General features: G+C 41.2%; 1 protein-coding gene across 5 annotated transcripts in view; it reads left to right on the forward strand.

The window, feature by feature from the left end:
- specc1 (sperm antigen with calponin homology and coiled-coil domains 1) overlaps window positions 1-12,719 on the forward strand; it is an 82,324-nt gene that overhangs the window by 18,076 nt on the left and 51,529 nt on the right. The window contains exon 1 of one of the 5 annotated variants that reach the window (XM_074609884.1): window positions 9,623-10,200. The exons of the other annotated variants lie outside the window; for them this stretch is intronic. Within the exon in view, the coding sequence (XP_074465985.1) occupies window positions 10,161-10,200 (40 nt within the window). The 5' untranslated portion in view covers window positions 9,623-10,160. Of the gene's footprint in view, window positions 1-9,622; window positions 10,201-12,719 lie in introns of those variants that run through there. 5 annotated transcript variants of the gene reach the window in all.

Genomic DNA, 12,719 nt, shown 5'->3' on the forward strand with positions numbered 1-12,719 from the left:
ATGAATTTGACACATAGCATGCTTAAGGATATCTTTTATTTCACAAGTGATTTTAATGTGATGAAAAGCTAGGATTTAAGTCTTGCCTCCATCTGTCGTCACTCTAGTTGCTGTCTTTACCCTAATGGTGAACATAGTGAAAGAAGTCCCTGCTGTGAGATGCTTTTCAGAATCAGAGTAGGGTCTATTGCCAAGTAGGTTATTCACATACAAGGAATTTGTCTCAGCGTTTGGTGCATATAATAAACAATAATAATATACAATAATCCTATTAAGGAAATAAAAATACAGGCAAAGAACGGCAAGAGTCAAGAACATAAATATAGAATAGAAAAATTACAATAAAAATATTAAAAAGATACTTTAAAAAGTACTATAACAAATATGTACAATATAACTGTATTTTGGAATGAGAGAGCTGTACAGCTTTTTGCAGAATATGCAAAAATATTGATCAGTTGATATGCAAACGTTCACAGTGAAGGATGATAGTCTAAGATGTGCATTAATGTAACGCGTAGAGACAGATGTCTCTGAGGGTAGGAGGGGTCGGTCACAATCTTTCCTGCCCGCCTCAGGGTCCTGGAGGTGTACTGGTCCTGGAGGAATGGCAGATAGCAGCCAATCACCTTTTCCCCAGAGCGAATGATACGCTTCAGTCTGACCTTGTCCTTGGCGGTGGCAGCTGTTACCAGGTGGTAATGGAGGAGGTGAGGATTGACTCGATGATGGTAGTGTAAAAGTGCACCATCATTGTCAGGCACTTGCAGCTGGGAGAGCTCGTCCTGCAGCAAACCCGGGATGATGGTATTGAAAGCAGAGCTGAAGTCCACAAACAGGATCCTGGCATTGGCTCCTGAAGAGTTCAGGTGCTGGAGGATGAGATGGAGGGCCATGTTGACTGCGTCGTCTACATACCTGTTGGCTCTGTAGGCAAACTGCAGGGGGTCTGGGAGGTCCAGGAGTGGGTCAGTGAGGGTTTTGAGGTGGGACAGGACAAGGCGGGGCAAGGAGGATCCTGTGATCCTTGGTTTTTTTTGGGAACATGGATGATGTTGGGAGTTCTGGAGGACTGGTGCATGGCATGTCTCCAGTGAGGTGTTAAAGATGTCTGTGAACAATCGGAGACAGCTGATCAGCACAGGGGTCAACAACGAGGATTGCTCGCTTGCCCGGGGCTAGTAAATCAAGCAATTCACTTGCCCGTTTGGGCGAGTGGTAAAAAAGAACTAAACACATCGTTCTATCCGGAGCTAATGGTCTTTGTTGTTATGTGCTAAGCACTAATAAATAAAACAATTTGTTTAGGGGCAAGTCAAAATTTCTGACCCGCTTGCTCGACCAGACAAGTGAAAAAACATTAATGTTAAACCCTGCAATTGCTTCATTATTAATCTCCATTACTAAAGTGTTCAGCTGTTTGAGGCTACCTGTAAAGGTGTGGCAGTTCAAGAAGTACACCAACACCAACATCTTAAGTAACATTATACAGGCATGTCAATGTTTTATTGCTCTGGTGTTGCATGAGAATGCCAGAACAAGGGTGGAGATACCTGACAGTCTTCAGCTATTTGACTTGATTACATCAGATGCTGATGGGACAAATACTGCCGCCTCCTGTATTTGTGCAACACATTGTTGTTGTTGGAGATTTGTGGTCCATGCTATCCATGTGTGAGTGAAGCACACACTGTATTTTATCAGCTTTCTTAGTCACTGAAATTACTGTAAATTATTTACAGGATGCCATGTCGTGATGAACACTTTTTTTAAAATTATTTTTATTATCTATTAAATTGTGTGTTGGTATTTTACTAGGGCGGGCCACTGGATAACCAGAGCAACCACAAATAGACCTGATAGCAAAACATGTATTACATAGAGAACAAATATGGCAGTAGATAATGACAGGGATTTGTTTGCAGTAATTAATGTTGTTCCCAGCACATCCTTGGAAAAATCCTCTGTGAGGGAGATATGTAGCTGTGTTTGTTTTTGGTGGCCCATCCACACAGGGTGTAGATGCTGTGAATTTCTCCTTCAAAGGGTTGTTGTGCTGAAGCAGAGATAATTGAATTCTACTTGACAAAGGACTCCAGAGGAGCTGAGAAACCAAGGCCAAGTGAGGATCTCGATTCTTTCAAACACAATTAGACCGTGAGTTCACCCAGCTTTCATTGGATTGGGCTCTAATTAACCAAAGTTTGGGTTTTCACACCCATAGACAAGAGCAGATTCCCCTTTAGGGTGAGATAGCAGGTCAACAGTAGATATCACATAGACATGATGTACATCATCTGAAAGCTGGGAACCTGAAGATTAATTTGAGATCAGCTCAGCACTGTGTCAAGTTGTTCTAGTCATAAATCAGAAATGCAAAAAAGGAAATTAGTTAATTAAAATAAATTGAGAAAGTGTATAAGGGTTTAGAACAGTATGATATAAGTATATGATGGCCATTCCCATGCTCACTTATGTTGCAGCAATTTTTGAGTTGATATTATTTGTTACACAGATTTGGTGCTAAATTTAATAATTTTTTACCACTCAAGAATTGATAAAAAATTATCAATAATCCCTTCAAAATACCACATTAAGACTCCAAGACCTTGAGGAACACCATAGAAAAATCCATGCTGTGATTTGGTATCAAATCTTTCGACATTTGGAGATTTCTGCAAGAATTGTATTTTTTCGGGGATTCGATGGCGAGCACCTCTGTTGTGGAAACTGCTCAGAAACCCCCTTATTTTCAATCTACCTAGGAAAGCCATCCATCCTCTGAATGCCCTAGGTCTCTAGTTTGTTGTTGTAAAGTTTCATGAGGCTTATCCTAGAGGTTACCACTGCATGGTTTTTGCCCCTAACTGCATGTGATTATCACGAAGTGGGCATGTCTGTAAAGGGTAGACTTGCGGGTACGCATAGAACCCATTTTCATTCATTTTTCCCGACATGCTAGCATGACATGGTTGTTAACAATGAATTCCTTTGGTTTTTCTAGTTTAAGCCTGCTACAGCCTCTGAAAAAAGTAAAGTGGGACAAGGGTGCCTGCACCCTTAAGGAGTGGAAGTTAATCTAAATAATGTTCCCATAAGGCAAGCTGTATGTTCTGCACCTGGGCTGGGACTCTACACCTGTGCACGTCAAGACATATAACGACAGACAATGAGTGGATATGTCAAACCGGTCCAATAAATCAAGCTAATCGGCAAGTGGAAAATCAGATCTGACACCTGAAAGAGCAGCAATGGTTAACCATGCATGCCAGCAGTGACAATCATCATTTAGCCTTCCGCTGTCACTGAGCCTGACCTGAGAGTTCTGCTGAAATATCCACACCGGGGAAATGCCGTGATTTGAATATAGATTGGGGTGGTGATCTGTGGTATTTTGAACTCCTTGATGTTGAGATGCAATGCTGTTAAAGGTCTTTTGAGTGTTTTATGAATGTGGAAGGGAAGCTTCTGAAGTTTTTTGGGTGAAGAGAAGATAAAAAAATTCATTTTTCATTTATGACATTTTGGGTTGAACACATTCACTCGGCTACTGAGATGTGTCTTCAGGCTTTTCTGTCATAAACAGATCAGGCTTCTCCCTAGTTGATACAGTATGTGACATTACACACTGAGAAGAAGCAATCAGGACTTACTGGGTTCTAAGGCACACTGCAGCAGAACTGTCATTGATTAATTGAGTGTTTTCTCAGAGGCCGTCCAAATACATTTAGACTGTGGACACATTAATGAATCCTCACTGAGTGGTGAAAACATACTTTTCATCATTTACACTCCATTTTTATACGTAACAAATACAGTATGTCATCTTGTTTCGAACTGTAATTGTACCCCCAGATCCCATTTAGCAAATCTTTATTGTGGAAATGAGGACTGCAGTGGTGAGATGCATCATTTATTTCCTCTACTTTATCAGAACTGGGTCAGATGTGCCTGAGGTTGTGTGCATTCAGGGGAAAGCAAAGACACAAACAATATAGCATCCTTGTGCTAACCAGTGTAATTTTGCAAAATACTGCAGCACTATGAGGTCTGTCTTCAGTCTGTGTACCCTCTTTCCCTGGATGCAATCAACCAAGATAGACATTTTTATTATGATCTTTGAAAATATTTTGATGATACCTTCTCATCCCCAGTTACAACTAGATGTCAGCTATGCAGTCATGGGTTTTGTAATACGAATGACGACTCCCACTATAGTCATTATTCTTATGCGATAAGAGGCTTTTCCCTTTCTTAAATACTTCAAAACAAGTCTTGAGCACAAAAAAACAAGATTCAAGCACGGCAGAAGTACTTTCATTAGGCGTTATTAGATGCCATATCACAGTGGGCTTTAAGGATGTAAAACAGCAAGGGTCCCTTGGAAAAAAACATTGTGGTACACAAGTTCATATGAAACACACACGCACACACACACACACACACACACACACACACACACAGTATCGTCTACAAGGGTCAGCTGACTGACAGTCTGACCCCGCCCTCGCCTCCCCTCACAGCATGCCGTGCTAATGAGTCAAAAACTGTTATTTTTGCTAATGGAGTCTCTCCCCTATCCCACTTGGCACTTAACCAACTCTAGCGTGCTGTCAGACAACGGGTTAAAACCCAGCCTCATCCTGATGACTTATTTAAAACACCTCATCAATAATTCAGTAAAGCTTTCACTTGGAGAGGAGTCCCTGTGGAGTGTGCGAGGAGAAGAGACAGAAGGAGATAAGACTGTCCTGCTCTATAAATAACAAGCCTGGTGGATGGGGGGTGACTGCAGGGCATAACTTTACAAATGGGCACTTCATTGACAGGCACTTTCCTTCACCTCTGTTCAGTCACATTGATCGTTAATGTCTAGGTGAGTGGAGTTCAGCTTAACATAAGTGTCTTCCACTAGTGTAAGTTTGGTTGCATCTAGTATCACTTTTTTAATTTAGGATTGAAGTTGAGAACAAACATGTCAAGCGTTTTACAATAGTTTGCAGATTTGAAAAGACATGTAGGCAGCTGCCAGTTTTACTGTATTTCTGCTGCAGGCTGTCTTTCTCCTAAGTGATGCGTGTCAGCGCAATACTGTCATCTCATAAATCTCCCTCAGCAAGAAGATGAAAGTGAATGATCAGGATTATCTTGGCTTTACCAAGAAGCATGCAGCTCTCTCATGCCACAACGTTCACTTTTCTGTCCTCACCTGTGAGGGACATTCTACTTGATTGTAAACATAGAATAGTGACATGCTACACAGAGATAATGTTTCATCAGTGCTCTAACGGTATTGGTGTCATGATTTCAACTAGTCAAGGAGTACGGCAGGAGGACGGAACCTGCCAAAATAAAAAAATAATAATAAATAAATTACCTGATAAATAAATAAATGCATATATACAGTATGTGTGTGTGTGTATATATATATATATATATATATATATATATATATATATAAAATAACTATAAAATAAATAAAAAATAAATGCAAAAATAAATGAATACAAATAGAATAAAAAAGAATAAAAAAATTAATAGAAAATAAATACATACAAAAATACATAAAAAAATAAGTAAATAAGGGAATTAATACCAAGATGAATAAATAAAGTAGTAAATTAAAACAGAAATATCAATTTATATCACATTTTATCAATTAATTAATGGCTACAATTATTTGTAATATTATTTTGCTATATTTAATGGCATATTTATTTATCGAGTCATGTATTTATTTATTCATTTATTTTTTATTTTGGCAGGTTCCATCCTCCATAAAGGAGAGTTGTTGGATGCTGGCTACTAAACCCTGATTCAAATGCATCTCATGCTTTTTCTGCTCTTATTGAATGCAAAATACTGCATGCTGAAGATTTACAGAAAACCAAGTGTATTTTTTGCTGTGTCATTCCCCAAAAAGCCATCAGCCTTTAACCTTCAGCCTCTGCTGTATGAAAGGTCTGCTGTCAGTGAGTGATGGAGATGAAGTTTCTCTCAGACTGTTCACCATATGTGAGGTTTGCCAACCGCACCAGATGGGCTATGACTTTCTATTCCCTATTAATCAGCTCATTGCTCATATCATATCCTCATCACACCAGTTCAGAGGGAAGATGGATGTATGATGCAAGTGTCAGATGACTTTAGTTAATATCACGGTTAAGGATAAGCTGAGCAGAGAGGTGTGCTGGCTAGAACCATTCTGGACCCAGAGTGTGTGTGAGCTTTACTATGCACAACTCAGACACCAGACTCAGCCTTAACATGTGGTCCCAGTGGGGCCCTGTCTGTCTGTGTGCCAGTGTTTGGGAGGCAGGAGGAGAGAGAGGTATGGTCCTTCAGCTCCTCATATCTGTCAGATGGATTAATCAAACACGCCTCAGTCCACTGGGACGCCTCAGCCTGCATAAGCACTCAGCCATGACAGACACACACTGACATAAGCAGTAAAAGGACATACATGCATGTACATGCAGATGGACACACACAATATGCATGCAAAATTACCCACACCTTTACCTTCTATGTCCCCCATATTGCCCCGTCCAAGTCTTAATATACACTACAGTATATACAGTGTGATAGTGCAGTCCCTCGTTTATTATGCATGCATTGTAAAAAGGATTATGGCAAGCGGGAATATCTTTACTCCACCGTATTTACACATCTGGCATCAACTCAGACATAAACACACCTGGCCTCTTTTAGGTTTGTTGACCGGAGTTTTGGCACCAAGTTTGAAATTCCTCTCTTGAGAAGCTTGTGACCCCAGCAAGTCCCCCAAAGATGCACGACAGAGAGAAATGGTCTTGCCAGATCTTGAAAGAGGCCCACAGAGATGGACGTCCTGCGGTGAGGAGAACATTCTTAGCTGGATTAGAGGCATGTTTGTTTACCAAGGTAGATGTGCTGCTCCGAGGAGAGGAGAGAGGAGAATATTAAGAAAAGGAAGAGGAAAATGTACCAACAGTTTATGCAACATTCATAAGATATACAAAGGGTGGAGGCAGCTGTGTACAGTATTGTATCAAAGGGTTGAATATTCAGCCTGACGTGGGCAGAATCGTGCAGCAGGCAAGACCTTCCTAACAGCTATTGGAGTTGTTTTTTTTAAAGATTTTTCTGGCTGGAGCTTAGAGTATTTTGTGCATCAAATACACATCGAGCAAAAATGCTGCTACAAATTTAAATGTCCATCGCTTTTTTATTCAGCTTATCATTTTTATTTCCATGGTTCTTTTCAGCAGTGAACACGAAGGAGGTAATATGGTAGCTCTGAGCTTATGCAACAGAGACGCTCACCCTACTAAAAATATCAGTGCTTATCTGTGTCAAGTATGGCTTTAAAAATTGATGATGCAGTTGGAATGAATTTTGATTTCTGATAAATAGTACTTCATACAGAGTTGTGCCCTCGACTAACCGAGGTTTCTTTTTGGACCATCACAGCACAGCATACTGTATCATAGACACTCAGATAACGCGACATAGTGCATTCTCATTGTATCACTGTAAACTGAGGTTGGATGAAACACTATAGCTCTGCTCAGAAGGGTATGAATAGAAAATCTTTTGTTTGCTAAAGTTGCCGCTTGTTTGAACAGTTTGTGCGGTTTTAATCATCCCTGTTGTTTCTTGTAACTGGGTATAACTGTGATGTAGATGTATTTTTGGCCCATAGATGAATTATAATTAGGGCTGTCAATCAATTCAAATATTTAATCGCGATTAATCACATGATTGTTCATAATTAATTGCGATTAATCGCAAATTAATAGCACATTTCGTATCTGTTAAAAATTGCACATTTTGTATCAGTGTACGTAAATGTACCTTAAAGGGAGATTTGTCAAGTATTTAATACTCTTATCAACATGGGAGTGGGCAAATATGCTTGCCTTATGCAAATGTATGTATATATTTATTATTGGAAATCAATTAACAACACAAAAAAGTGACAAATATTGTCCAGAAACCCTCACAGGGACTGCATTTAGCATAAAAAATATGTTCAAGTCATACTTTGGGAAACTCGAGCCCAAAAGGCAGCAACAGCTGTCAGTGTGCTGACTTGACTGCGACTTGGAATTATCATAAAGTGGGCTTGTCTGTAAAGGGGAGACTCGTGGGTACCCATAGATTTTCATTCACATATCTTGAGGTCAGAGGTCAAAGAACCCCTTTGAAAATGGCCATGCCAGTTTTTCCTCGCCAAAATTTAAAGGCAGGGTTGACAATGTCATCCAGTATACACTATTTGTTGTATTGGTTGAAATGGTCTTTACACCCCCCGACAGCGATCTGTTACTTATGAGCTCTGAAAAAGGACGGAAAAGAGCCGTCATCTGTAGCTGCTGTAATCCTGTAAAAACGTCTGTTCGTACTGTACCCTTGGCGTGCACCAGCCTGAACTCAAAGCGCGTCGTCGCCGCTCCGTGTTTACTGGAGAATGGAAGAGAAAACTCAGCCAAAAGTAGCACTGCCACGGTTACTTGTCATGAGGTAGTGTTGTTGAGTTGAGGTCCTCTCTCCGCTCTGTCTGTGAAGTAGTTACTATGCGGCAGTGCTCCTGAGGCGATGCTACATTCAAATTATGCTAGCTTTCCAACATCATCGACTCTATCGTTAAGTTAATTTAAGTTTGGAACGTTATTTAACCTCATTTGCGGCAAGCTAGTATGACATGGTTGATGACATGGATTCTTCATGTTTCATATGATGCCAGAATCTTTAAGCTAGCTTTAAATTGAACCCGCTACCACCTAAAAATCGCAAGTTGCGTTAATGCCTTAAAAAAAACAAGTGTTGTTAAAACAGATTTGTGTTGACGAGTTATTATCGTGTTAACTTTGACAGCCCTAATTATAATTATCTTTTTTTAATTAATTAATTAATGACAGCAATTTGCCTGTATTGTAGAGGAGTAGTTTCTGACTTCCTTGTGTTTTGGCCAAACTTCCACGAGGGGTTCATAATGATTTTCCTGTTAGTTGTACATACGTGCACACACAGAAACACAACATTGAAGATTGGGGACCCAAAAAAAGGAGACCAGTACAGCTGAAAATGACAAGTCATTCTTGGTTTCTCCGTGTAGTTTGTGCCATCATAAATATTTAACACGTGCATACATTGTGAATGAGAAAGGGCGAGGGAAAAAAAACAAGCCTTCCCCTCACTAGCTCCACGCAGCCCCACCAAAACTAGCACACCACCCCCCATCTTTATACTCATGTAGTCGCACTCGCATACGGCACATGCTATTGTTCCCTGCTGGATGGGCTCCTTTCCCCATTTATGAACTGTTATTGGGAAATTGCAGTTGTGATTTTGTGAGGGGGAGCGGGCACGGGAGACTTTGTGTGAGGTCCCAAACTGCAAATTCCCTTAGCAAGAAAAGACAAGAGCTGCTCTGTCACCCTCTGCCAAAAATACAAATAGTGCCTTTCCTTTCTTCCTGCTCCTCTTTCCTTCCTTCTTCCCTCCACCCTCTCTCTCTCTCTCTCTCTCTCTCTCTCTCTCTCTCTCTCTCTCTCTCTCTCTCTCTCTTCTCTCTCTTTCTCTCTCTCTCTCTCTCTCTCTCTTATACTCACTCGTCTTTTCAGTACCAGTGAGAGGGACGGTTCATCTCACCATTGTTCAACTGGTATTGGTGAGAGTAAACTGGCTGGCAGCAGTGGGAGGAGGTGTGTTAATGTGTGTGTGTGTGCGTGTGGCCCGGGAAGCCACTCCCCCTCTGAGCTGATTCCAGTCATCACAGCAATAATGAAGTGCACACGACGCTGCTCGCCCGCCCGCCAGCCTGCCAGTGTGACATACTGTCACCATTCTGGAGGACACGCACGCTCGCACACATTCACACACATACTCGCAGTCACTCACTGACAGGACACGCAGCCTGCCTCCTCACACATGCACACACTCACTCACCTACAGTCCTGGGAAGGAGTGGAGAACAGAAAAGAAGACCAGTCGGAGGGAAGAATAAGAAGAATTTTATGGTTTCCTCTCTATGTGGCTGACCGGCGCTGGTTGTGGGTGCTGAACAGAGACAACAACCCCGACACTCAAACGCACACACACCTCTCCCCCGCAGCCACGGATTCTTGGATTAGTCCGCCCCGGTGTGGAGAGTGGGAGTCGCAGAGCGGACCAACATGGGGAACCAGGCGGGGAGACAGGAGGAAACAGAGTCAGGTCTGCTTCTGTTGTTTGGCCGTTTGCCTCAGCATCACTTATCCCTCTTTGTCTGTGTCTGTCTTTCTCTGTTGATGTAAAAGGCAAAGACAGACATGACATGACAAGAGATTAGCTCATATTTATTGTATTTAGTAAATGTATGAGTACATCTCCGACATGACATGTCCTGACTGATGAATACTGACTAAGATGCGCTCCGACAGAGCACTGACTGACGAGTACTGATTAATATGCCCTGGAGTTATAGAAGCTGTTTAAACGGGTTAGAAGTTAGTTCTTGTGCCATTATTTGTGAGAGCATGTCCACACGTTACTGATCTTGTGTGTTGTGTTTCTGTATTCAGTCAGCACAGGTCTGTATGTGGTGTATCTGTTTGCACCTGTGAGTAGATATTGGGCGGGGAGGGGGAAAGTGCTGAGTGAGATTTGCCTGCCAGTAAGCATGAGGGAACCTGCCAAAGGAGATGGTATTATCAGTCTCATGCTCGCATCCCTCCACTGCCCCGAGCTCACTGCGCCTCCGTGAGATTTCCATTTCAAAGTCTCTCTGAAGTGCACTCAGCAGCGACTTCACGCTCATCCAAAGACAAACCAAGCTCTTCCACGTCTGTAACCTCGCTGCATTTCTTTAACAAAACGAGCATTTGCATCTTAATATGTGTGTACTTGTGTATGTGCCCAGAGCTTCCTCATATTTGTACACATACATATTCCCACACACAGAGCTTCATCGTATTTTTATGCAATTTGCTATGTGATTATATTTCCATGTTTTCATCCCAACAATAATTGACACTGAATAGACCAGAGCCAGGTGGTTTGCTAGGGCAATAGGCATGGACACACACGCACACACACATACATATACTTTACACATACAGTGAAGTATTTTGTCAGTAGGTGGTGTTGAGCTGCATCACTTCATAGCAGTAACGTGTGTTGCTTGAAGATAGAGCACAGTAGGCTCAGATTGGAAGGCAATGGTAGCAAGCTGCTGCATGCTTGAAAAGATTAGCTCCCAGTTTCTTCTCCGCACACACACACATACAGCATACAGTGCACAGTTAATACATTATATACAAAACAAACGATTGTTGAGTCAAAAAGTAGGAACAAAGGAGGCCAATATTACCTTCTTTAATCTCACGAATTATTCTCTAGTTACGAAGCGAAATTGGGTTGCCTGTTGACGAATGTTACTCTTGGTACAAAATAATTATGAGATTGTTACACATAGGTGGTATGTGGAGGTATGTGGGGTTGAAAATGAAATGAGTCCGACTAAAATGTTTGCTCAGCAAGTGTAAGTGCACGCCATCACAGTCACAGGGCGTATAATCAATCATGTTCTCCGAGCTATGAGAAGTATTTAAACTCTGCTTGGTACAGTCCTCCGTGATCATCGGTTCAACTTCCCACATGCACCTCCATTATGAAATGAAGCACTCAGCAATATTATTAATTGAGTGAGCTGTTATTCTTCTAAATTAGCACTCTCCATATTCTCAAATGAGCCTCTATAGTAAATGAGAATCGATCATCAAACGGCTTGATTTTTCATTATGCCTGCTCATGACATGAAGCTATAGATCCAAGAGAGCTAAGACCAAGAACACACAGAAGCCCTTGAATCACCATGTAGTAGTATAATAATAAGCATACAGACTTTTAAACCTCTAATTGAAGCAGGGGTTCATTATCTGATTTGTTCTGATGAACAGCAATATCTATATGTATATAACTCTTTATTAGGTCTGTAAATCAATTAAAATATTAAATCATGATTAATCGCATGATTGTCCATAGTTAATCGTGAGTAATCACACATTTTTGTATCTGTTCACAATGTGCCTTTAAAGGGAGATTTGTCAAGTATTTAATACTCTTATCAACATGGGAGTGGGCAAATATGCAAAATGTATGTACATATTTTTTATTGGAAATCAATTAACAACACAAAACAATGACAAATATTCATTACCCTCACAGGTACTGTATTTAGCATAAACAATATGCTCAAATCATAACATGGCAAACTCAAGCCCAATGGTACCAATGGTTTCCTTAGGTTTTTCTAGTTTCATACTGTATGATGCCATTATCTTCACTCTAGCTTTAAAACTGAACCGCCTACAACCTAAAAATCGTGGCGTTAACGCATTATTATCGAGTTAACTTTGACAGCCTTACTATATAACTCTTTACATAAGCTTCCCTTCCAACCAGACGGTAAAGCAACCAGCTGAGGTTTGTCAGACTTTGGGCTTGGAAAGTAGAATAACAGTTCTGTTGCTGGAAGTAAGGAAAGAAATGTAGGAACAGGAGGAACTCGTTCAGATTTGATTGATGGTGTTATCTGTGAAGTGGCAGGCTAAGGAGTAAGCTGTCTGCTGCATTGATAAGGAGGTCGTTATCAGAACCAAATTACACTGAAGGCTACTACACCGAGCCTTCCTGTCTCCTCACTGGCTCAGCAGGAGAGCGGCCAAGACCAGAGCCTGCGGTCGGCGCATTGT

The sequence above is a fragment of the Sebastes fasciatus genome, chromosome 16 (genome assembly GCF_043250625.1).
Source record: "Sebastes fasciatus isolate fSebFas1 chromosome 16, fSebFas1.pri, whole genome shotgun sequence".
NCBI classification, from domain to species: domain Eukaryota; kingdom Metazoa; phylum Chordata; class Actinopteri; order Perciformes; family Sebastidae; genus Sebastes; species Sebastes fasciatus.